This window comes from Cololabis saira, chromosome 20, assembly GCF_033807715.1.
Source record: "Cololabis saira isolate AMF1-May2022 chromosome 20, fColSai1.1, whole genome shotgun sequence".
Taxonomy (NCBI): domain Eukaryota; kingdom Metazoa; phylum Chordata; class Actinopteri; order Beloniformes; family Belonidae; genus Cololabis; species Cololabis saira.
Genome location: NC_084606.1, coordinates 34,429,865 through 34,455,359, shown reverse-complemented (window position 1 = coordinate 34,455,359; position 25,495 = coordinate 34,429,865). Strand labels below are relative to the sequence as shown.

The 25,495-nt window shown below is 39.6% G+C and overlaps 1 protein-coding gene across 2 annotated transcripts in view; it reads right to left on the bottom strand.

Annotated features, from left to right (window-relative positions):
* Window positions 1-535: 535 nt before the first annotated feature.
* dvl2 (dishevelled segment polarity protein 2) overlaps window positions 536-25,495 on the bottom strand; it is a 44,096-nt gene continuing 19,136 nt past the window's right edge. Inside the window, exons 3-16 of one of the 2 annotated variants that reach the window (XM_061709537.1) lie at window positions 24,168-24,322; window positions 16,179-16,288; window positions 15,831-15,960; window positions 15,372-15,462; window positions 14,525-14,594; window positions 14,284-14,423; window positions 12,976-13,052; window positions 12,815-12,882; window positions 11,194-11,244; window positions 10,583-10,714; window positions 10,035-10,166; window positions 6,005-6,181; window positions 5,402-5,626; window positions 536-2,206 (exon numbers count right to left, since the gene is read on the bottom strand). In XM_061709537.1, the coding sequence (XP_061565521.1) occupies window positions 1,641-2,206; window positions 5,402-5,626; window positions 6,005-6,181; window positions 10,035-10,166; window positions 10,583-10,714; window positions 11,194-11,244; window positions 12,815-12,882; window positions 12,976-13,052; window positions 14,284-14,423; window positions 14,525-14,594; window positions 15,372-15,462; window positions 15,831-15,960; window positions 16,179-16,288; window positions 24,168-24,322 (2,124 nt within the window). In that variant the 3' untranslated portion in view covers window positions 536-1,640. The remainder of the gene's footprint in view (window positions 2,207-5,401; window positions 5,627-6,004; window positions 6,182-10,034; window positions 10,167-10,582; window positions 10,715-11,193; window positions 11,245-12,814; window positions 12,883-12,975; window positions 13,053-14,283; window positions 14,424-14,524; window positions 14,595-15,371; window positions 15,463-15,830; window positions 15,961-16,178; window positions 16,289-24,167; window positions 24,323-25,495) is intronic. The other variant, XM_061709538.1, reaches the window with a different exon arrangement.

Sequence of the window (25,495 nt, the reverse complement as noted above, 5' to 3'; positions counted from 1 at the left end):
CAAATTATGGGCAACATAACAGTCCCCACTCACCAGCACAGGCTCTTATCAAAACAGCAGCTCTAAAAGTCCCCATGTGGTCATATGTGGTATTGCTACCTACAGAGCCTACAGGACTATCTCAGAAAATTAGAATATTGTGATAAAGTTCTTTATTTTCTGTAAAGCAATTAAAAAAACTAAAATGTCATACATTCTGGATTAATTACAAATCAACTGAAATATTGCAAGCCTTTTATTATTTTAATATTGCTGATTATGGCTCACAGTTTAAGATTAAGATTCCCAGAATATTCTAATGTTTTGAGATAGGATATTTGAGTTTTCTTAAGCTGTAAGCCATGATCAGCAATATTAAAATAATAAAAGGCTTGCAATATTTCAGTTGATTTGTAATGAATCCAGAATGTATGACATTTTTGTTTCTGTAATTGCATTACAGAAAATCACAATATTCTAATTTTCTGAGACAGTCCTGTAGAAGACCAGCAGCAAAATGTTCAATACATTTCTGAACCAAATCATAACCCAACAATCAGTTTGTATCAAATTTATTCTCAAATACACAAGCAAAAGTGGCAATCAAACAATGTGACAATGCCAATGTCATTCTGGAAAGTTGACTCTTTGTTTAGCACCTTATTAGTTGGGTTATACATGATTTATATAGTCACGCATACAAAAAGAAATGGGTGAATAATGCAAGTCAGTAACATAAAAACAAGCATGGGGAGCCAGGGCATTTGGATCACAGCTAGGATATACACTGCATGTAATCAAAAAGTACCACTTTCAGCCTCTTGTCTTTTCACCGACTAGTACCTAAAGTCCCATCAAGCCTTTACAATCACATTCAGAGAACAGAGTTGTTTGATGACTAGGTCTAGGCACTAATTACTAAACACAAGTCCCCCTGACGTTTTTTGGACCTTTTTTTTTCACATTAGAGCTTGGTCTTTACATAGGAGTAGTAGTTATGTACAGAAAAGGTTCATTGTCAAACAATGTGGGGGAAAAAATGAATTATTTTAATGTACCTGGAGTGTGAAAGTGTCTCTAAATCAGAAAAAAGAGTAAGGCACTGGATATTGTAGCCAAAGAACCTGGCGCTCAGATTCAGATATACAGATATACTGCACTGCAGAATTGTATCTTTTTTTTTTTCCAAGTACATCATGTACTTGGTACCTTTAGTCTTAAGATGTGGTCTATGTAGTTTCTGGGTGATCCGAGATAAGCGTTGGATTTGTGAAGGTTAGATATCTCTTTGGAGGAGTGCTGAGCAGCTCCGACAGGCACTGAAAATACGGTGCTAAGGCTTTGCTTAAATTTAAAAAACAATCTAAAACATGCACACTACTTCAAGGTGGAAGCACTGAAAGCACGGCTCTGGGGTGGAGCTTTGTGAGAGAAATTATACTCTTTTTCTTGACAACGTTACTCAGATCATTCCCAGTTTCAATCACGTTTTAATGTTTGTGTCTTTGTTTTTTAGCAATTTTAAAAACCCTGTTTCACCAAATTTGTAACGAGTGCCCTCGAAATCCAATAGGCACCGTGATCTCAAGCTACCAGCAGATCCTCGTCGTGACAAGTGGGAACTGTACACTAACTTCACAGGAAGGAGAAACGGGCAAAAACTACATGACATCCACGAAGAACTCGCTGGGGTTGCCCATGGCTAGGTGGAAGGACTGGCGGGATGCAGTCAGCTCTGGGGGAACGGAGCCCAGGTCACGGGTGGGCGGGGCCCCGGGGGGGCCCCCCGGGACGGAGGACGGGGGCGGGGCCAGGGCCGGGTGCATGGGGACCGTGGGGAGCTGCGGAGTGTGTTGAAGGGTGTGGGCGGCCGCCATGGCGGGGTGTGCGTGCTGCGGCACCATCATCACCATCATGGGGTTGTAGGGCAGGATGCCCGGCGGGTAGGGGGACATGTGGGGCGGCTGGGGCAGCCGGTGGTGGTGCGAGCGCTGCGAGGAGGCGTGGCTGTGCTCGCTGGGGGCGGCCGAGCCGTGGCCGCGCCTCAGGCTGCTGCGGGTGGAATATTCGGATTCGCTGCCGCTGCCGGACCGAGAGTCAGCGCCGCCGCCGCCCTCTCCTCCTCCGGCGGACGGGGATTTCTCTCCTCCGCCCACGGTGCTGCCTGGACCTTTACTGTTGCGATGTCGCTCACCCTCGCTTCTTGTCGAGCCGCTGCTTCGGCTCCCTGGAAGGAAAAAGGAAAATTATGTTACATCTGAGGAAGTCTGAGTGCTCCAGTTTATCCTTGTGAAAACATTTTTTTGTCATTGAATCAGTGAATAATAATCCTTTTAATAAGCTTAAAAGTTAAGTGTACAACTCACATGAAATATTGACAGTGGCAACAAGTTCCTTTGATGGAAATGTCAGTTTTGGAGATTTGTGGGCAAGTAGTTCATATTAATCTCAACATTATATCACAACATTATAACACATCAGTCAAAATTAGTATATCGTAATATACATTTGAGCCATGTCCTCCAGCGCTACTCTTACCACTATATCGTTTTACTTATTTGACTCAAATTTGAAAATAAGATCTTTTGAGTGTTGGCTTTCAATGTGTATATATGCAGTACTCGAGTTGTAAAAAAAAAGAAATCAGGGGGGATGGGGGATTTTATCATATGGGGACAGATAATTTGTGCTGTTTACAAATAATATAATATATTACAAATAATAGCAGTGACCAAAACACCTGCAGAAATACTGCAGGAATGACATAGCAGCAGTTAAATGCAGCCTTCTGTAAGCTTTAAATATCCACTGGGCTTACATCAAATACATCAAAACACAACAATAAAAAACACTTTTCTGAACTTATCAATATGACTCTGTCCTTCACAGGATAAGTAACATGGATCACTGCAAAAACTCAAAATCTTAACAAGAATATTTGTCTTATTTCTAGTTAAAATATCTAATTTTAGTAAAGAAATCTCATTACACTTGAAACAGGTGAAAGTTTTTGTATTTTCCAGTGATGAGTCTTGTTTTAAGTAGATTTTCACTTAAAATAAGTAGAATCTGCATGTGTAAAAAGATTTTATTGTTTGTAATGAGACGATAAATATTGTCCCACTGGCAGATTTTCCTACTTATTTCAAGTGAAAATTTACTTGAAACAGGTGAAAATGGTCAAATACGGTAAGTAATTTTTCTGGTGATGACTCTAAATGTTGAAATAGCAGTAAAACCACATTCATTGATGAAATGACATAAGGGATGGAAAGGGAGGGTGGCAGTTTTACAGGGGGGGATGCCATCACCCCTCAACTCCAGTACTGTATATATGTGTATATGCTGTACATTGTGTTTATTTCACTGCATAAGCCCTTCTGGTTAGATGCTAACTACTTTTGACATGTGCAATGACAATAAAGTTGAATCTAATCTAAAGAGTCAAGCCAGAACATTGTGGTTTTATGTAACAGTTTTATTGCTAAAAAGCAAAGGAAACTTAAATCTTGGCTAACAGACATTCAACAGTACACTTTACTTTACGTATTTACCTGAAGACGGTTGCTATGGAACTCCTATTTGTTTAATTTTCCGGTTGTTTTATTAATAGTCTTCAAACTTAACTTCATAGCTCAAAAAAAAACAAAGTAAAAAATGAAGTGAAGCAGGAAAGAAAAAGCACAAAGGAGCAGAGCAGATCTTTTCCACTTCTCACATTTGACTCGTCATAAAATAACAAGCACAAGTGCATTACTGATGGCAGCTTTCCACTCAGAGGAGGTCCAGCTGCTGGCAGAGCTGGCTCTGTTCTGCTTTACTGGGACACGTAAAGGCACAACCATTGCTGACTTCAATTAGCGGTGCGTGTGCTTGTCCTGCCATGTCTATCCAAAAAAAGGGTTATTACTAAAGTTTTTTTTTAGTAGTACTGATAGACCTGATTCCACAGGCTAATTAATAATAATGTAACTCAGCCACGCAAGTAGAATTAGAAAAACCAAAAACCTTTATCGTACTACTGCATAATGCACATTAAAAGGAGTGACTGTATTAGGAAAACAAAGACATACAATGCAAGTATGAAAGTAATGAGCGGTGATGCTTACAATGTTGATTTGGGTATTCATTTAATTGGTGATTTGATTTGATTATTTAAGGATGAAGGAAACATGTAGACTGCACCTTTTTTTCTTTCTTTCTTTCTTTCTTTCTTATTTCTTGAGGAATCTTTGTTATCCCCATGGAGGCAATTTCTTTTACTGGCAGTCTTAACTCTTACTTCTTGCTTTTATTTCATTACTTTAAATAATCTTTTTAAGGGTAGGCGATGAATAAGCTTTGCTTCAGCCTACAACTTTTTCGGTCTAGATCAGGGGTGTCAAATGTGCGGCCTGAGAGGTTTTCATGCGGCCCGCGAGAAGTTTCCAACGCAAAAAAACGAAATGTTAATTTACTAAAAAGGAAGGCATAAATAATTGCCATGAATCGCAGCATATCCGATAATATATTTCTTCTACAAATCCATCGTTATTCACACATACAGCAGTTTGACATTTTTTTAGTTTTCTAGAATGCATTTGCCGATTTTATTTCTTTGTAGACGGTCGTTTATTTTTATTAACTGACTACTATTATATATTTTCGCAGGAAAAATATCACTGCTAAAAAAGATGATAGAAGATATTTATTCTGAGAATTTCAGTTTTGAATACGAGGATAGTGACAAAGTAAAACAGTTAAAAGAGAAGTGCTGACTTTTCCGGCACACTGGCGTAAATATCCGCGCCAATTTTTACAAATAAATACACTTAATTGTACTGGAAAAATCTCTAAATCACAAAGAAACACTCTCGGATGTAATAAGAAAGATTTTGCTTTTAATTAAATTTCCTATAAAAAAAGCGAAATATAAAAAAAACTAAAATACTTGTTTCTGTTTATCTTTGTAAAATGATATTAAAAGTATCTTACATAATTATTACATTAAACATAAATATTTTACATAATTAGAGTTTAAACAAAGTGTATATTTCCTTTAAAATGAACTAAACTGATATTGGATTAGATAACAATAGTAAAAAAAAAAAAGAATTAGAGAAAAAATTTTCCGCACCATTTATGTTATTTTGAGCGTGCGGCCCGCGAGAAAAAAAATTGTCAAATCCGGCCCGCCAAGCAAAATGAGTTTGACACCCCTGGTCTAGATGTTATTTGTATATTGGAAACCTTTTTGTAATGTTTTCTTTGAACATTGTATTTGTTTCCTTGTTTTCATTTTTATTTTATTCTTAATTTTGTCAAAGCTATTTTGATGTTTGTCTTATTTTAATTCTTTTTTTGTGATGTCATGACCAAAATAAACTAAACTAAACTAAACTCTGCCGTTAGCTGGTTGATTAGATCAGCGGTCTGTCCTCACCTTCGCTGTGTTGGCTGCCCGTGCTGCCGGGGGCGAAGCTGTAGCTGCTGAGCTCGTGGTAGGGAGGGGGCTGGCTGGAGTAGGGATGTGTGGGGTAGGGCTGGTAGGGGAAGGTGTGCATCATGGGCCACGGGGAGGCGCCAGGGAGCGGCAGAGGGGCCAGGGTGTCCTGGTCCGAGGCCCCGCTGGAGCCGTCGTTATCGTTCAGGGACAGATTAGCCATATCTGGGTGGGAGATAGGAGAGAGGCCGTGAAACACGGGATATATTTAAACCATTGATGCATTTTCTGTAGATACTACGGTAAACGTTTCTGTGAAGTCAAAAACAGATGCACTTATTCCCCCCCTCACGTGAAATGCTTGCATGCTTCTCCAATTGTTATGATGAGCTGTAAGGGTTGTAAGCTGTGCTCATTTTATGATGTTATAAGCTCCAAATTTAGCTCTGGCAGGGCATACAAGAAATCCTTCAATAATTCAGATTTCCCCATGTTTGATCTCTTTACAAACAACAGTAGCGCTCACAAAAGCATGCAAAATGTAATTAAGTGCAACGTGCTGCGGATTGACGTCGGCCTCTGATGCGTTTTCCAGTAACTCACAGTTTTCGCAGTCGCTTAAGTCTCCGAACACGTAGTAGCACTGTTCAGAGAAGGTGATCTTATTGACGGTGTGTCGAATGAAGCCAGCCTTCAGAAGGTTGCTGGCGTACTTCCTGGCTTCTCTGCGGTCCTGAAAGCCTTCGATGTGGTGGAACAGCCACTCCACCACATCTGAACCTGGAGATGGGTCAAAGCATCACAGCACACACCGTCACATATCACATCAGGAACGCTCAATGCAATCAGGAGCATGGACCGTAGCAACCCGTCCTTTAATCCCATTGTTTTCTCCTCATGTAAAACGTTACCATATGGAAATACAACCTCAGTCAAATCACAACAGAAAAGATTTTACACTGTGCCATTATTTATTAGGGGCAGAGGTGGAAAAAGTACAAAAATATTGTACTTAAGTAAAAGTACAAATTTTCTGCTTGAAAATTACTTAAGTAAAAGTAAGAAGTACCCATTAAGAACATTACTTAAGTAAAAGTATAAAAGTACCTCAAATTAAATATAATAATGTACCAAAAGTACATGCTGTAAAATGTACTTAAGTACAAAAGTAAAAAGTAAAAAGTACAAAGTACAAAATTCAAAGTACAAAATTCAAAGTACAAAATTATTTTCAAAAGGATTGCAAAGAAATGAAGAATCCAAGAATTTGCTTACAACTCTAAATAATGGTGATATTATTCTGACCCCTTTAGCGTTTGTTTCCATTACCCCATTTTAATTTCTCCCTTTGCTCATCACTGCTGCTGTACCCCATTGGCCCCGCTGACAGGAGACTCTTCAACTGATTGAACTTTTTAATGCCAAAACCACCTTAGAAGGGGTGGAATGAAAGAATGGTGCCCATCAATGTTCCCTCTAAACTGCGCGCGTGCGCAATCGCGCACTGCCCGCATATTCTCAGCGCACAAGAAAATCTATCCAGCGCAGTGCTCTAAGTGGGCCGGTACGCACCGGTACGGAGTACCCCCACTTCTCAATATTAGCCTCTGGCGTACCGGGACTTCTCATGAGCTCACAGTACTCTGGCACAGTGGCGTCGCAACGCGAATGCCCCTCGTGAGACGTTCACTCGTAAAGCCTGATTTATGGTTCCGCGCTAAATCGACGCAAGGCCTACGCCGTAGGAAACGCAGCAACGCGCAAAGTGATTAGGGGTGTAACAATATATCGTGCCACGAAATTTCGCGATATAAAAACGAAACGTGACGTGGAGGTGGCAAAGTGTATAGCGATATTGGGTTATTAATATTAATCTATTGTGTTAGTAACGCGCATCCGACCACGCCTCGACCCTCACAAGAAACTAGTACCGTTTTGCGGTCCCGTTTTGAGCTCTGAATCTTTACTTATGTAAGGCTGGTGTAGAGTTAAGCCTTACCTTCTTAAATTAAACCCTTTTGGGGTGGTGAGTAGGATAAACACGGGGACAACTTCTGCTGAGTTCCAGTGTACTTTAATGTCCCTCAACAGTGTAGGATTTTAGAACATCAACACAGCACCTAGTGCCGTACTGTGGCGTATCACTCCGCCCAATCTAAAACAGACTAATCACTACAGATAAACTGACTAGTGTCATTATAGTCCCTGATTTACATCAGAATAGAAAGAATATATTTATCAAATAATCAACCCTCAATTACCAAAATAACCTTCTTAACAAAAATAAATCTCCTCTTACACTTGCTCAAGGTGAGCATGAATCAATCTTTGTATTTATTTACTTTTATTTATTTATGGCATATCCCCATCAAACGGAACATGATTTTGTTTTCTGCACATGTTCTGTTCACAAGGAATCCTGGTCTTTTGAGTCCAGGAAGTTCTTATAAACACGGAGAAACCAAGACCAGGAGGAGACTAATCACTTCATAAATGTAATGAAGGATATGAACATTTCTGCATTTGTAGACGAAAGTACCGGGATAGAAGATTTACAAGAAGGTGAGCGAAAAGTTGCGCGAAGCAGCATTTGTTTTGAATTTGGATACAGGAAGAAGAAGCGGAAATGACGGGAATTGCGTCATGATGTTCTCTGTGCGTCGCTGTTTTGATCCAGATATCCCGAATGATTAATTACCATGTAAACGGAATATTCCCAATGTGTCAGTAACCGGAATATTAGCAATAACCCCAATTTTGACTGCATGTAAACATAGTCACTGTTTCAGTTCAATAAGGATTTTGTACGTTTTCTTATGCACAGATCTCTAGGTGGTTGGTACAAGGTGCTTCTGCAAAAGTGCTGTTTGATTTTTAGGTTTTATGTATCTACAGGACAGTGTTACAAAAATCTTGCAAATCTCAGTTGTGCTTCCATGTTTCTTCTAGAGAGAAGAGGCTTTCTCCTGAAAACCCTTCCTAATGAACCGTACTGTCTTTATCTTACTAACTGTAGACCCTTGAACTGCTAATTATTTAGAAAATGTTGAAAACCCCTGGAAAGGGTTGCTGATGCGCAGCAGAAATCGTTTCTTCAAGAACTTCACTTATAATTATTTTCTATAAGAAACAACTTCACATGCTCTACCAGCAAACTACCAAAAACTAATATTTAAAAAGAGGTCAATGATGCTCAGTTAATCAATTACATTTGATTGGCAGCACCTGGCTGTCATATCCAGTGGAACCAGTTAAGGGGTACTTAGTATTGCCCAGAAGATTTTTAAATTTTTTTTTTCCATTTCATTTTTATTCAAAAATAATAGCACCGGGGGAAAAAAGGTGGAATGTTGCTGTTAATCTGAGGTTGAATTTGCCATTATGCTTCACCATGGTCAGATTATTTTCATTTAAAAACGAATCACTATGACTAGTGCAGGGGTCGGCACCCCAAAAATGTTGAAAAAGCTGTATTGGACCAAAAACACAAAAAACAAATATGTCTGGAGCCGCAAAAAATGAAGTCTTGTATAAGCCTTAGAACGAAGACAACACATGCTGCATGTTTCTATATTAGTTATAAATGGGCGAATATTTTTTTTTCCATTATGCACTTCGAGAAAAAAGTCGAAATGTTGAGAAAAAAGTCAAAACTTCGAGAAAAAAGTCAAAATGTCGAGATTAATGTTGAAGTACAATCTCAAGAAAAAAGTGGAAATGTTGAGGAAAAAAAGTCGAAATCTCGAGAAAGTGTCGAAATGTCGAGAAAAAAGTCCAAATGTCGAGAAAAAATAAATTTTGAGATTGAAAAGGAAAGGAAAAAAGGAAAAAAGAAAAAAAAAAGAAAAAAAAGGTCAAACATTTTGGAAAAAAAAAAGCTCCAGGGAGCCACTAGGGCGGCGCTAAAGAGCCACATGCCGCTCTAGAGCCGCGGGTTGCCGACCCCTGGACTAGGGTATATATGAAGCTCCAGATAAAAAAGAAAAAAAAAGTTATTTGTAGGCAGTGTGATTAAAGCGTTGCTCTCTGACTAATAAACCAAATAAACCACATAAAAGTAGTCCCTCGGGTGTTTTCATCAAGAACAAATTAAATCGAGGCATAAAAATCTACAATCATCTCAACATGTTTTAAAGTAGCTGAGATGTAACAGGACTCGTTCTTACAATTTTTAGTTTGGTAAAAATGAAATGCTAATTAAATGTTAAAGGAGTTTGGAAACTGGGACTATCCTCAAAGTTACTGAGCTGATAAAACACAAAATCTGGAAGCCTAATGGTTTCCAAGCTGCAGGACTTAAGTTCATTAAACTAAAAAAAGAAAAAAAACAAATCACATCTAAACAAGAAATTGAACACAACCCCAAACTATCATTTCAAAAAGTACAAAAATGGACAAACATGTGGTTTATGTAATTATTTCTTGTGATTCAGATGCAGGTGATTCCAATTTAACACGTTTTCATTCAAAACAAGCATTCACATTTGTACGTTGGGGTTTTTTCCCCTCCCACAAGTCACACGGTTTTAATTCTGTGAACATAATGGCTGCCCTGTAAAGCCATGTGAGGCGAAGAGAGTTCATGAAACTAATGCTGTCTCCCCCCCCCCTCCCTGTACAGTTTTCATCTTACCAAGGAAAGCGTTGGGGATGGTAATTTTAAGCCACATGCGGTCCCGAACCTCCAGACCAGACTCTGGCGAAGCCATGGCTTTGGCGACTGATGCCATGTCAGAGTGCAGCGATAAGTTCAAGTCATCGAAACCTGGAGGGAGACACAAGAGCACGTTAAAAAAAAAGGAAAAAAAGCAGAAGAATTCACACAGAATCACAACTTGAGTCAAGACGGCAAGCAGAGGATCCTTTGAAAGGATCAAAGGCAGGAAAGCAGCACTTATCGCATCACACAAGAGCAGCGATGAGAGCAAAGAGACAGATGGAAACATGATTCCCGGGTTGATGTCATGAGGGAAAACAAAGATGCGTGGCGACTGAAGCGGGATAATGAGCATCATTCAGGCCTCGAATATCAACACGCTGGCACAAAAAAGTAAACAAGTTTCAAAAGGGCAGAGTGCAGTGTTATTAGAAAATAATTGGAGCCGTGAAAGATGGGAGCTTAATTACAGCACAGTGACAGTGAGACGAGTAATGAAGCACTAGAAACAAAAGAAAACTCACGTTCGGTCTCGGTGACGGAGGTGGAAGTGATGGTGCTGAGTGACGAGCTGCCGGGGTAGGGAGGGTAAACCCCCGTCATGGCCACCGAGTGACTAACCCATGCTGCCGGGTCAATGGGTCGGATCGGCTCGTCTACACACACAAGAGGAAAACCTTCGTTGAGTGACGGCAGATATGATGAATTAATTTTTTGATGATGAATTAATTTTTATTTCGAACATGTATATAAAATGAAAGTGAAAATAATAATGAAAGATAAACATTTACATCTTCATATAAACATATGTTCGAAAAAAAGGAGTAGGAAGAAGTTTACACTTTTTCCTAGTTCCTACCCCTTTATAACACTATAGATTTACATTATTGCTATTATTATATCTACACAATATCCATATAAATATAATCTATATAAATACTCTGTAAACATGCCTATTATTACATAATTATCCTTATAAGTATATAGACAATATAAATATTACATAAATGTTATATCAATATCTAGAAAATACAACTATTATATATCTATATAAATATACACTATATAAACTACATAATTATCCCTACAAATATATATGTGCTACATACCCAATAAATATCAGTGTTTCCCCTACCATTGTATAGGCCTGGCGGGGCCGCCAGGCCAACGAGACCCCCCGCCAGGCCTAAAAAAAAAAAAAAAAAAATCAATGATCATTTACGTTCAGGAGTCTCTGCGCAGCGCTGTTCTGCAACGTGAGTCAACCTGCTTCGTTGCCTAGTAACGATGCGAGTACCGCTGCTGAGAGCGCGGGCATATTATTATACATTATGGGATGTAGAGTTTGTAGCTAGCCAACTATGGCGCCGGCCAAAAAAAGAAAAAATATTGCGGGCGACAGACAACATGATATAAAGAAATGTTGCTGCCAGGTCCGTGTGTTTGTGTTTGCATGTGACGCTTCAGGGAAGCATGAAGGAAAACACAGCCCGACGACGCACCAGGCATCCGCGGGATCCTAGCGCCGGCACACGTGTGAGCGTCAAGTCTGCTTTATGGTTCCGCGCTACACCAACGCAGAACCTACGGCGTAGGGTACGCGGCGAAACGCACCGTACGTTGCGCGTCGCCGAGTAACCTACGCCGTAGGTTCTGCTTGTTGTTTAGCTGACATTTTTGTTCTGATTGAGCTTCTTTTTTTGGTAAGCAATAATAATGAAAATAACACAGACAATAGATTGTCTTTCCACTAGAACCACTAAAGGTTAATTTTTTCCCCAGTCAAATGCATGTAACTCTGTTATAACAAAACAGGGGTAAAAAAAAATCTTCTACAATGTTTAAATTATTTATAACTGATATAATCTCAATTGTGAATAGGGATGTTTTGTGGCATATGCCGTCAGCACAAGCAGCCGTTAAAAGAGGACCATCCTAGAGGGTTTTCATAGAGATCCCTCTGAAATATTATGTCGACGTCCCTGACTCCCCCAGTCTGGCCTTCGGCAGGAGGGTCCCCCCTTATGAGCCTGGTCCTGCTCAAGGTTTCTTCCCTCCTAAAGGGGAGTTTTTCCTTGCCACTGTTTGGCTTAAGGTTTTTCTCCCACTATGGGAGTTTTTACCTGCCATTGTTTATATAATAATTGCTCGGGGGTTTATGTTTATGTTTATGTTCATGTTCTGGATCTCTGGAAAGCGTCTAGAGACAACATCTGTTGTATTAGACGCTATATAAATAAAATTGAATTGAATTGAAATATATAGAAAAGATGTGCTCATATGGGTCAGACCAGCACACTGCAGCCTTTCAGGCCCATGACACTTTGGTTAAAGGTTAGATTAAGCCTAATGATTTCATTGATGTGATATAATTCAGCAATATAGGCCTACAATGATTTTTAATGTAAAACTTTGTTATATTGCTGCATGTCACATGTCACATGTCCAATATGCCGTCCCACGCGCCTCGTCTGTTTAGGGTTTTTTCGGTGGTACCACCGGGCCTGAAAAAAATTCTAGGGGAAACACTGAATATATAACATATATTACATAATTTCAACTATCCCTCTCAATAGATAATATATACTACATAAATATCTAAACATATCTTAAGCAAGTATAATATACCATTTTCCCCACCTTATTTGTTTCTCACACTTTCTTTTTAAACAGATTTATGTTATTACTTCGTTTCATTTCCTGTTCCATATGCACATTCAACCGCACACAAGCTGCCGAGGCGGAGCTGAACTTACTGCGGGGCAGAGTGAAGTAACCCTGAGGAGACGGGTCCCAGCACTTGGCCACTGTGAGGATAATGGGCCTAATAAACGGCGAGACAACGAGAGATTGTCAAAAATCTCAAACAGCTGTGTGCAGGCAGAGGACATGCAAAAACCAGAAGTAAACAACTCACCCCGGCTTGTGTACGATCTCTCTGAGAACTCGCACTGCATCGTCATTACTCATATTCTCAAAGTTGATGTCATTCACCTTAGTGGGAGAAAAAAAGCACGATAAGAAGATTTACTAACAGTTTAGTAAAAAGAGGAAAAATGAAAGTCTCTAGATATTTCATTATCAATTTTAAAACAAAGGAAAGCCAGGACTTTCCTTCCAAATGTTTAAGCTGATAAGAATTTTACAAATATTGAAATGATTTATGTGCTGTTGATTAAAATTACTGCATCTATTTAGAATTTTTCTTACATTACAATAAGAAACATATTACAAAACAAACATGTGAGGTCATGGGATGATTAGTAACTCAAGTCAACTTTAACAACTTCACAGTGTAATGTCACACAAAAAATTTATGAGGGGCCTGTCTCATCGGCTAAATCAGAGGTCGGCAATCGGCGGCTCTTTAGCGCCGCCCTAGTGGCTCCTGGAGCTTTTTCAAAAATGTTTGACCTTTTTTTTCCCTTTTTTCTCTACATTTCCACTTTTTTCTTGACATTTCCACTTTTTCCTCGAAATTTTGACTTTTTTCTCGTGCATAATGAAAAAATCTTCACCCAGTTATAACTAATATAGATACATGCAGCATGTGTTGCCTTCATTCTAAGGCTTAAGGCTGATTTATGGTTCCGCGTTACACGATCTAACGCAGAACCATAATTCAGGCTTTATACAAGACTTTTCATTTTTTGCGGCTCCAGACATATTTGTTTTTTGTGTTTTTGGTCCAATATGGCTCTTTTTTTTTTTGGGTTGCCGACCCCTGGGCTAAATAAATACACCATTTTGCCCACCGATTTTCTCCCAGTTCTTTTTGGAGTCGTATGGAATAGGTCATCTGTTATAAGAGATGTAGTTGTTTAACAATACTAATAAAGAGATCAGCAGTAGGACTGTTTTTGGAGCCAACATTTTGTAATGGCCTTTTTACTTGCCGCCAGCAAGATCTTCAATAGATAAGTGTCGTCCTTGTTCAGTCCGTCAGGAAAAAGACCAAAATAGAGAGATGTGAAGGTTGAGCTGATACTAAAACCCAGTGTATCTGAATTATTGTTCCTACGAAAACAAGCTCCGTCGAGCTGGATTTGAATATTTAGTTTTTTGAGAAAAATGTTAATACAAAAACTCCAGAAATGGACTGGTGAATGTTTCTAAACCAAAATACTAAACTGCAATATGCAGAAAAATGTTTATCTAATAAACAGCTTCAAAGTTTCAAGAAACAGTCTCTTTTATATAGTAATTGGATGTTCTTCCTCCAGACCTGCAGCAGCATGTCACCGGGCTCGATGCGTCCGTCCGCAGCCACAGCTCCTCCCTTCATGATGGAGCCTATGTAGATGCCTCCATCGCCTCGCTCGTTGCTCTGGCCCACAATGCTGATGCCCAGGAAGTTGTACTTCTCTGTTTGGTTGAAGAATCAGAAAAGTGATGGATTTTTTAAAATGGAAATGTCTTACACAGCCTGAGCTTCAGAGCCAGCGGTTTATCTGGTGTGTACAGACCCATGTTGAGGGTGACGGTGATGATGTTCAGGGACATGGTGGAGTCCGTCACACTGCTGAAGGATGAAGCCTGAAGGTGAAAGCAATTACATTATTCTTCGGAAATAGGTTATACATATACACACCGTTGAAACAAAAATCCTCAAACATGTAATACATTGACTGGTTGAAACTAACTGTTGAGCAAAGGTTGAAAGATCAATTCCTGCAAAAATGGCGAAGTGAACTCTATAGGATGAACATCATGTGATATTTATGTAGAGATTAAGCAAGAGTTTAACCTAGAATATTACTTATTATGTCAAAATCAAAAGTATAGACAGGCTATTTGTAATTTTAGGATGACTAACAGCCTAATACCAAAAGTCACTGGAAGGTATAAAGGTTATTATTATTATTATAAAGGTCTGGATAGAAGTCAGAGATTCTGTAACTCTGTAACGTCAACCATATTGGAGATGAGTTCTATATTTAGTTTGAATGTAAAAATGTAAATATAATGAATCTCAGACAAAAATACTTACCAAAGTATTATACACGCCGACCATCTATGTTTAAATTGATTAATAAATTAAATGTTATTGTATGTATGTATATCCTTTTTGAAGAATGTCCCTCCTCTGTTTAAATGATTTTTATTTTTTTCTTTGCCAAATCAAGTATTTTAGTTGAACATGTACAGCCTGCCACTTGCTACAAATGTACAAATGTTTGTGTTCTTGTGTTCCATAACATGTGATCATGGTCGTGAGTTAAAATAAATGATTGATTGATTAAAAAAAAAGAAAAGTTTTTTAAAGTTGTTAAAGTTTACACAAAAGAGGATACAAGTGGAGTTTGTAGTTACCCTCTCCAGACGCGGGGGGCGCTGTTTCCTCCGCCGACGATGCCGTTTGAGAAGCCTCGAGGCCGTACTCTGCTCTGTTGCACTGCTGAACCTGCAAGTTCAAAGTTTTAAGAAAAGTTTAAGCTCAGGGTTGAAAAATCGAGCAAAAAAATATAGATTATTTAATTGGGAAATATCAAAAGTAATTGTTTATTAAACAAATTATTATAAAAGGTTATTTCTGAGTCGGCATATGAAATTAGGACATGGAAACAACTTTAAGGCAGAGATTAGGAGAAAATAACAGAAAAAATGTCTGCATACATGACTGCTAAAGTTGCCCCTCTGTTTAACTTCTACTACTATACAAAATCATTAGAGGCCTGAACTCTGATTGGATGTAAACCATGCCAAATCCTTTTTCAGTAACCCTCTTCTCTCCGTTTTCCTGTCTCTCCGTCTATCTCTCATCAGTCTCACCTGCTCATGGTGTCATCGTCCTCAGAGTCACAAAAGCTGGTGGTTTCTAACTCGCTGCTCATCATTGTGCTGGAGCTCTCGTACCCTGCCAGGTGGCGCTCCAGACGAGTCTGGCCGTTCATACGAGGCCCTTGGATGAGACAGAACCCCCAGAAACAAGAAGTTAAACATTGCAGGTTTTTTTTTTAACCTTATTGTGATTCAGATGCAGGAGATTCCTGGAAAATTCCACATAGAAATTCCTTGATTATATCATCCATTGTTTTGAAGACGGAGGCAGGTCAGATCTTGACAGAAAGCCACAGAGAAGGATCGTTTTCATCAGCGGTGCGACATGCCATTCCTCACCATGTTGATCCATGCTCTCTCTGTGACGAGGCCTCTCTCTCCTGAAGGAAACTACAGACTCTGTTTCTGTCTGCTCGTCCAGCGTCTCCACGCTGCCTGTAGCGTTGGGACTGCACAGAGAAACAACAGATGGATTTAGAGCATGCTTTTCTACAACAATTTAGAAAAACAAATCACCACTTCCTGCTTCGGTGCTCAAATAGCTAAATATATCTACTTTTTTTTTCTATTTTAAGTACTGCTTATTGCCGATCACGGCATTTTCAAAACATCGGTATCGGCCAAAAAAGTATCGGGACATACCTAGTTATTAATGTTTTTAATATATATTAAATCGTTTTATATATCGTTGCATTTTAGTAAGTAAGCGAAACTAACATGGTTTACATGTTTGAATTGTGACATTTTATATATGTTCATGTTCATTAAGTTGCTGCTATTCATTTCATGCCATTCAGAATGTTGCACTAAGGTTAAGCCAAAAAGTATTTTAATTTTATTGTGTTTGTGAGTTTCACTGGATGTCATTCAACTACCTCTTTTGAAGTTAAATTAATTTATTTTTGTTATTGCTCTATTCTGCACTTTTTGTGGAGAATAGTGCAATAGTTTACAATTTCATGTTTTTACATTTTGTGGCACCAGAGCTGATAAGCTTTGTTGAGATATATGTCCATGTTGTTCTCCAATGGACAATAAAAGAAACTTGGGATAATTTAGTTTTAGTCCTCTTTTTTTTTTTTTTAAATGTATCTGATCGGGAAAAAGTATCAGAAATGTATCGGGAGCCAAAAAAAGTGATCGGATCGAAAAAAAAAAAAAAAAAATCGGCAGATACTCGAACTCAACTGATCGGAAGCTAAAAAATCCTGATCGGGACAACCTGCTTATGAATAAAGAAACAGAGAACGCAGTAATGCACAGAGCAATCCCATAAATACTTGAACTGAAGTACGACACAGTCTCTCCTCATAATGAACTTTTATCTAGTTTTTGTCGCAGGCAATGATCCAGTTACTTGCCACTTCAGTGAAGGCTTTCACTTAAGATCAAAAGATCTGATACCATCTTATCAAATTACAGAGTCCAGAAACAGTTTGAAAGTGAAACGTTCTGAAATCTCCTGAGAGACTCAGATAACGGAGGACCGACTGGCAGCTCAAGTATAAGCACAGTTTCACATGATGTCTGAAAAACAGTCGAGGATAAACATAAAAGGAAATGTTGGAAATAGCCGACCTACATCAGTGTTTCCATCAGAGTGTGTAAAGATTATTATCCACTAAGCTTGAATGTCTCACTTGATTTTCAGATTATGTAGGTGATACAAATACAAAAAGTACAGAAATTCTTTAAAATGTAAAAGATTAACTTGGTTTCTCCAGATTTTACTTATTATTGACGTTATTAGCACCTCTGCAGGTATCTTGGTTGTTATAAATTATTGGATGCTTGGGTATAACTGTGTGTAGGGGTTAGCTCAGTACCAGTGGAAACGTCTGTGAAATGTTGCCAGACTGCATTTCACTACTTTCTACCACTAGCCCTAAAAATGAAGCCACAAACCTTAGGGCCCTTGTAATGTTCCCTAGGGATTGGGACACCACTTGCTACGTCACTGCGTGGTTTACGTTCGGGTACGTAAGCGACTGCATAGTTACATTTGCACAAACGTCACACCATATCAGGAAGCCCAGAGCTAAAAGCTGTTTTGATTTCAGCTGTAGCGCTGTTAATATGCCACTTTATTAAGTTTTAATATTTTTTTAGGCGTAAAAGTAACCGTTAAGATCCCCAACCTGGACTCAGTTTATCCAAATAACACCTGTTAAGAAATTTGATCTGATGTTTTCGGAGATGAGAAGAGCCTGCCGGCTCGGGAGCTGATTTATGGTTCTGAGTTAAATCGACGCAGAGCCTACGGCGTAGGTTACGCGGCGGCGCGCGCTGCGTAACCTACGCCGTAGGCTCTGTGTTGGTGTAACGTGGAACCATAAATCAGCCTTTATTCTGGCGAGATCTGAAAAGACTTCGAGCAAGCGAGTGATTATGTACATTCACTGAGTAAATATTATGAAAGTAAAATATATATTTCTCGCTAGAAATGTAATCAAAACGCATTTTTATGCAGAAACTAACTCAAAATATTGATTTTATTCACTAAAAAATGAGAAATGTCCGCCATGTTTTTTGTTTGATTCAGTCTGCAAATGATGACGTAAAGCATTCTGGGAAATTTTCTCAGGCCCTCGGTCGGCGAATCAGCAACTAAAATCCCTCACTGTGAAGGGCTAGATTCACACACACTAGCCCTCGATATCCCTAGGTGGAAAGAGGAATTGGGACACCACTACCCTCACGGGAACGCGCAAAATTTAGGGGTAGGGATGAAAAGTAGGACTAGGGGGGGATTGGGACTGGCCCTAGGTATGGTCTTCCAGACTACCCATTAGGACTACACACACGTGGAATTAAATCCAGTAACTACTTATTCATTTAAAGCTATGGATGCTTTATACACTTTTCAGGTTTCACACCTGAACCATAAATTCGTTTTAGTGCACACCTGATAGTGCCAGCATCAACAAAAATAAAATCAAATCTCAGACATTAAAACTTAAAAGGACCTTTTATAGTTAGAAGATTAATCTTCAGATCTTCACTGGTGGATAAACTCAAATATAATTTGGGATCTCTACAGCACAGAGACTGTTTCACCGAGGCTGATAAAGCATGACCTATTTGTCTGGCTCTCGTTGCGTCTCACCACAAAACCAAGTTAAAGAGATGAATACGAGATACGAAGAGCACAGGGCACCAGCAGCACCAAAACCTTCTCTTCTTCACATTGTCCCAACCTCGTTCCCCGCACAAACACCAGAAATCATACAGAGAATGTTTTGACAATTCGTTCCAGACTTTCTGTTTTGGTCATTACATCTACTTCACTGCGGGAGAATCTCTGCTTGAGATAGATGCCAAAAGTATCCTTTGGAAATGATTTAACATGGCAGATGGGATCTTTGATGACTGTTTTTTATTGATATCAATCCAAAATGTATTTGGATGCATCCAAAATACTGTTAAGTAAAAGGAAAGCAACATAAAGGTCAACGGGGAAGGAGGACAAAGCAGCAACTCTAACCAGCACACACACTTGTTTGCAAGTAAATGCTGCAGGAGATTAATTGGTCCATTAACACGTTATCTCACCCTGCGATCGCTCAAGAGATTTCACATGGGCATTGGTCTGAAAACCGTACCACGAATTGCAGAGCAATTGTTGCAGAAATGTCCATTCCCACATGTTGCCCCTTCAGAGTATATCTGGGAAATTTTATGATTTAATTTAAGCTTTAAAAATGTAATTTTAAAGCTGCAGCGAATGTGTACAAAACAACTACGGAGCATCAGCCACTTGAAGAATTCGTTTCAGTTCACATTTTAGGGGAAAAGCATTGTTCTGGCTCCAAAAGTGTCATAATTGAGTACTAACTGTATACTTAGACAAGTTAGGATGAAATAAATGGTGTATTTGCCGTTGGATTAAAAGACCACAATGCTACACGCTTCAAGCCAAAGGACACATCCCAATAAAAGAAATGAATGAGTGCATGGCAGCTATAATCGCAGTCGAAAGATGACTGAACTCTGTCTGACCTCTTAACTAAACAAAGAGCTCAAGACAGAATACGTCTCCAGGAACAAAGTGTGAGAGTAGAAGTATGTTGACTGAAACGCTGTTTAGATTATCGTTAGAACAGGAAGCTACGGGCATGCATCCAATTACAGCAGGGGGCCAGACTGCAAGATAATTTCAAGGGGTTGCTCAATGTTTGGGGAAAGAGAGGGGAAAAAAATAAAATAAAAATGTAGGTCCTACTTAAACTGCAGCGAACAAGTAACCCAACTCTGGTTTATGTGGTTCAGACACGACCAGTAGTAAAGCGCAGGGATTCAAAAGTTCTCAGATCAGTTTCAGGCATCTTTCATGTGGATATAAATTAGACATGAATTGCATATGTCTATTAAAATCTTTCATCCAAGTTGACAGATCAGATTAGCTAAGTAACTACTTAACAATGCAACCTCTCTCTTTTTCTTCTTTGCTTTAAAATAAGCCTAATCCTTTGCTGCCCCTCAAAAATGCTCCAGAAAGCAATGGCTTGGATATTATTGACCTCTGCTGCTTCGTTCACAACTTTACGGGTGGCGATGTGGACTCCGAGCTTCTGTTATAGCCTTTTACTGGGCAACATATAACAACAAATATTGGAAACTTTATCAAGGGTGGGAATCAGTGTTGTATGATGCAATGAAAGAGTGTCAAACGGTCACGACATGTGACCTGACAAAATGTGGCCAACATGCCGTCACCGTCATTTACGAGACGACTTCACACACACAAAACCTACTGGGTTTTTTGTAGATTTTACTTAAATTTTTCCTGTTTGATTATTTCAGTTTAGTTTTAGTTAGTTAAACAAGCGCATTAGTAGACAAAAAAAAAACCTAAGATGAAAGATTCCCATCAACGATGCCATACTGTACAAAAACCCTTTATTCCATTCTAAATAGTAGCTAAAATAATAAGAACATTCTTTAATTTTTTGTTTTTGTTTTATTAACAGGATTTTTTATTTTTTTTTTTTTACTACAAGTTTCAGTTTTAATCTTGGTTTTTCCTTAACTATAACAACTCTGGACAGGAGGATGATGAGCGTGAGTGAGTTGGTGTACGAGACCAACAAACGAACGCACAGCTCCAGTGTCAGCTGGGAAATAACTTCCAAAATACTCATTTAAAAAACAAATAAATGTGATAAGAAAGGAGTTTATCTTCCAACTTGTCACCAAGTTCAAAGCGTGCCAGACAGCGGAGGTCTCCTACCCTACCCATAACAGATCAAATGAACTGAAGCATCACTGTAGGCGACGTTCATGGCTACCGCCCTGCCTGGCTGTTCACCAGGGCTGGGTGATATATCGAGATTTTAATATATATCGATATATTTTCGCGATATGGTACGAGACAATATTGTTTATATCGATATAGCTTATTTTGCGACAAATTGACTGTACATCAATGCTGACCCCTCGCGCTGGAAAAAAAGTACCTTTGTGTGCTGAAACCTGACAGTGTTGACAGGTTAGTTTTCCTGGCACAAAATCTGTCAAATGTACAGTAGTTGACTTGTTGTAATTATTGGAGATTTGCTCAAAGAGATGCAATATCTGTTTACATGTTTTATTTGAGATTTGCACAAATGTTTTGTTATTTGCACAACTGTCAACCTCAGTGGAAAAGTCTGCCTGTTACTGTCTACATTGTATTAATTGCACAGTATTTTAATTTAATTGTTATGCAGGAAAGGGATATTTGTTTTATTTTTTTCAAGAAGCATTTTTATTCTATATATGCAGGCAGTTTATTTTTATTTCATTTGTTTTATACATTTTGATATTGTGCAGACCTCTGTGCACGAGGCTTTGTATTAAAACTGACTGTTTTTTTAAGGGTTTGCCTTGGAAAAAAATGAAGCTAACAGAGATGCTATGCTATAATGCTTTGAGGGAAACCCTAATTAAGTCACGGAAAAAATATCAATATATATCGAGTATCGCCATTCAGCTAAAAAATATCGAAATATGACTTTTGGTCCATATCGCCCAGCCCTACTGTTCACAAACAGTTTCAGAAAAACACGGAAAGACAAATGGAGGAAATGAGCGGCAGCGTCACTGGACAGCAGTTGTTTTGCGATCTGCAGTGTCCAGTTTGATGTTGGCGATGCCACCGAGGGCTTGCGGTAGCCATCTTCTGCCCATATCCTCCCCCGTGCACTAGCGCGAGTTGCATTTCTGAGCCGTGATAAGCAGCTGTCATTTCACAGCAGCACTATGCCGAGGCACGTGGAGAGCAAGACAGGAATAGCTGTTGACTGGTCGTAAAAAAAAAATAATCGACAGGTTACCAAAATAGCCATTAGCTCCAGCCTTGGTATAAATGTGCACACCCTGTGGAGCACCGAGGAGGAGTTTCAAAGCACTGTTGGAACCAAATCCAGACATCACATCCTCCCTTTCACCTGCATTAAGTCCAAACAGCCGGGCTTTTTCCCCTCCTCTTGCTCTCTAACTTTTTCCAGGTCAACAGCCAAGCATATCTCCTGAAGACATTTCTCTGCCAGCTGGTATCCAGTAATGAAAATACCAGGAATAGGTTGCTTTTCATGATGATGTAAGTACGTCATCAAGACAAAAAAAAAAAAGGATAAAGTAATAAATAAGAATCGGCCATCGAGAGCTACAATGTTAAAGCAGCCCTTGACAGAACAGTGATTTATATATTACATCAACTGTAAGTTAGGTGAAACATATTGAATAAAAAAAGGACAAAACATGTTTTATTCAGTGTAGTTATGAGCATCAACGGCTACTCTGGAGTCTGATTTGGGGGAATCCAAGGTCTGAACAAGCAACAGGATTTTTTTTGGGGGAACTTTCATTTTTTTCCCCCCTTTTTTGTTAAATCCAAGTATAAATTGTTTAATGTGGTAGTGTAGTAAAACCATTTTAAAAGTCATATTAAAGAACATTTGTATTGGGGCCATGGATAGCTCAGTGGGTTGAGCGGGCGCCATTTGTAGAGGCTATACAGGACTGTCTCAGAAAATTAGAATATTGTGATAAAGTCCTTTATTTTCTGTAATGCAAACATGTCATACATTCTGGATTCATTACAAATCACCTGAAATATTGCAAGCCTTTTATTATTTTAATATTGCTGATCATGGGTTACAGCTTAAGAAAACTCAAATATCCTATCTCAAAAAAATTGAATATTCTGGGAATCTTAATCTTAAACTGTAAGCCATAATCAGCAATATTAAAATAATAAAAGGCTTGCAATATTTCAGTTGATTTGTAATGAATCCAGAATGTATGACTTTTTTTTTTTTTTTTTTTTTTTTTTTTTTAAAATTGCATTACAGAAAATAAAGAACTTTATCACAATATTCGGGGCGGCAGTAGCTCAGGTGGTAGAGCGGGTCGTCCAATGATCGGAAGGTCGGCGGTTCGAATCCCGCTCTGTCCCAGTTTGCTGTCGTAGTGTCCTTGGGCAAGACACCTTACCCACCTTGCCCCGTGTGAATGTGTTTGAATGTGTATGAATGTTGGTGGTGGTCGGAGGGGCCGTTAGGCGCGATATGACAGCCACGCTTCCGTCAGTCTGCCCCAGGGCAGCTGTGGCTACAAATGTAGCTTACCACCACTGGTGAGAATGTGTATGAATGAATAATGATTTTCTGTAAAGCGCTCTGGGTGCCTAGAAGGGCGCTATATAAATCCAAGTCTTTATTATTATTATTATTATTCTAATTTTCTGAGACAGTCCTGTAGTCCTCGTGTGGGCAGCGCAGGTTTGAGTCCCGGCCCGTCGCTCTATACTATGCCCCATTTCCTGTCTACCTACTTTCTCAATAAAGGCCACTAGTGCCACAAAAACCTTTAAAAAAAGAACATTTGTTTTATAGGAGTATTCCACCCTTTGAGTATCTGTACGTTTGTATCCATGCAAGTACTGTATTTATTGCTCATGTGTACCCTTTTTGCTTTGTGTGTTTGTAAAGCGTCTTTGGGCACCTAGCCAAGCGCTATATAAAACGTCTGTATGAATATTATTTCTTATTATGAGTTGTTTTTTTGTTCTTTTTGATGGATCTGGTCCTGTAAATAACAAGGGTGGTTCCAGTAAAGATCCATTACAAATTATATGTAGTATTGTTGCTTTTGCTATTCAAACCAGAACTTGATACCTCAAGTCTGAGACAGGAAAGAAAAAAAGAAACAAAACAAAAACAGTTTCAACATTAAAGTTGTGAAAGAGGAACAAGTGAATGATGAGCTCTAAGTTACAGAATGCGGCGGTCTGAGAAGGTTATGTGGTGTCGACCGGGTCAACATTTCACGTGAGCGTGTCCTTACTGGAAGGAGGGCGGTCTGGAGTCCCCGATGCCCCCGGTCCTCTCTGCAGGTGGGGGTGGGAGAGGTGGAGGAGGTGGGGACGGCTGCAGAGGTGTTTCCACAGGGGGGACCACGGCCACCGGAGCCTCTGGAGCGGGAGTGTCTGAAGATACCAGCTAATAACAAGGGAAACAGAAACAGATTTAGGGACAGTGAATGGGAAAGAACTGGAGATAGAAAAAATATCAAAAGAAGATATGGAGTAGGGGTGGGACGACACGGGTAAAGGCTCAGTTATGGTTCTGCGTCACACCAACGCAGAGCACACGCCGTAGCCGTGACGCCGCAGCCGTGACGCCGCAGCCGTGACGCCGTGCTGAACCCTTCTGACTTCTCCGTCTCTCCATTTGGTCGCGGTGCAGTACCCCCCGCTGCCACTAGTTAGCGATCTTTTCCTGAATGGTTTATCCGACTTTTTCCGGTCACAGTAAATCAAAGAAATAAGGACAACTATTGTGCAAAAAACAAAAAAAATCACACATAAACGAAGAAAAGAGCCCTGGAAGTTCACTACTGCTTCAAACCGGAAACCGGAAATGCTTCGCTTTCAAACGAACCAATCACAGCCCTCTCGGTCTGCGTCTCCTTGACGCGTAGTTACAATTTTCAGGAGGTGCACGTCAGAGACGGCGCAGGTGACGGCGTGTCCTCTGCGTCGATCCAAACCACACGCCGTAGGCACGGCGCCATTTTGACGCAGTAGCATAACTGAGCCTTAACTCACGATTCAATACTGTGGCGATATGTGGCCCACGATAACAATAATATCACGATACACGATATATTGTAAGAAATTTCATCAACGATATATCACGATTAGGGGTGTAACAATATACCGTGCCACCAAATTTTGCGATACAAAAACGTCACGAAACGTGTCGTGGATGTGACCAAGTGTATCGCGATATTGGGTTATTAATATTAATCTATTGTGTTGACTAGTAACGCGCATCCGACCGCGACCGCACCTCAACCCGCGGACCAAAATCTTCCTCCGCTCAGAAGAAACTAGTACCGTTTTGCGGTCCCGATCACGGGACTCTTGGGGGGTTTTGAGCTCTGAACTTTTAAGTCTGGTGTAGAGTTAACTCTTACCTTATTAAATTAAACCTTTTTCTGGTTGTGAGTAGGATAAACACGGGGACAACTTCTGCTGAGTTCCAGTGTACTTTAATGTCCCTCAACAGTGTAGGATTTTAGAACATCAACACAGCACCTAGTGCCGTACTGTGGCGTATCACTCCGCCCAATCTAAAACAGACTAATCACTACAGATAAACTGACTAGTG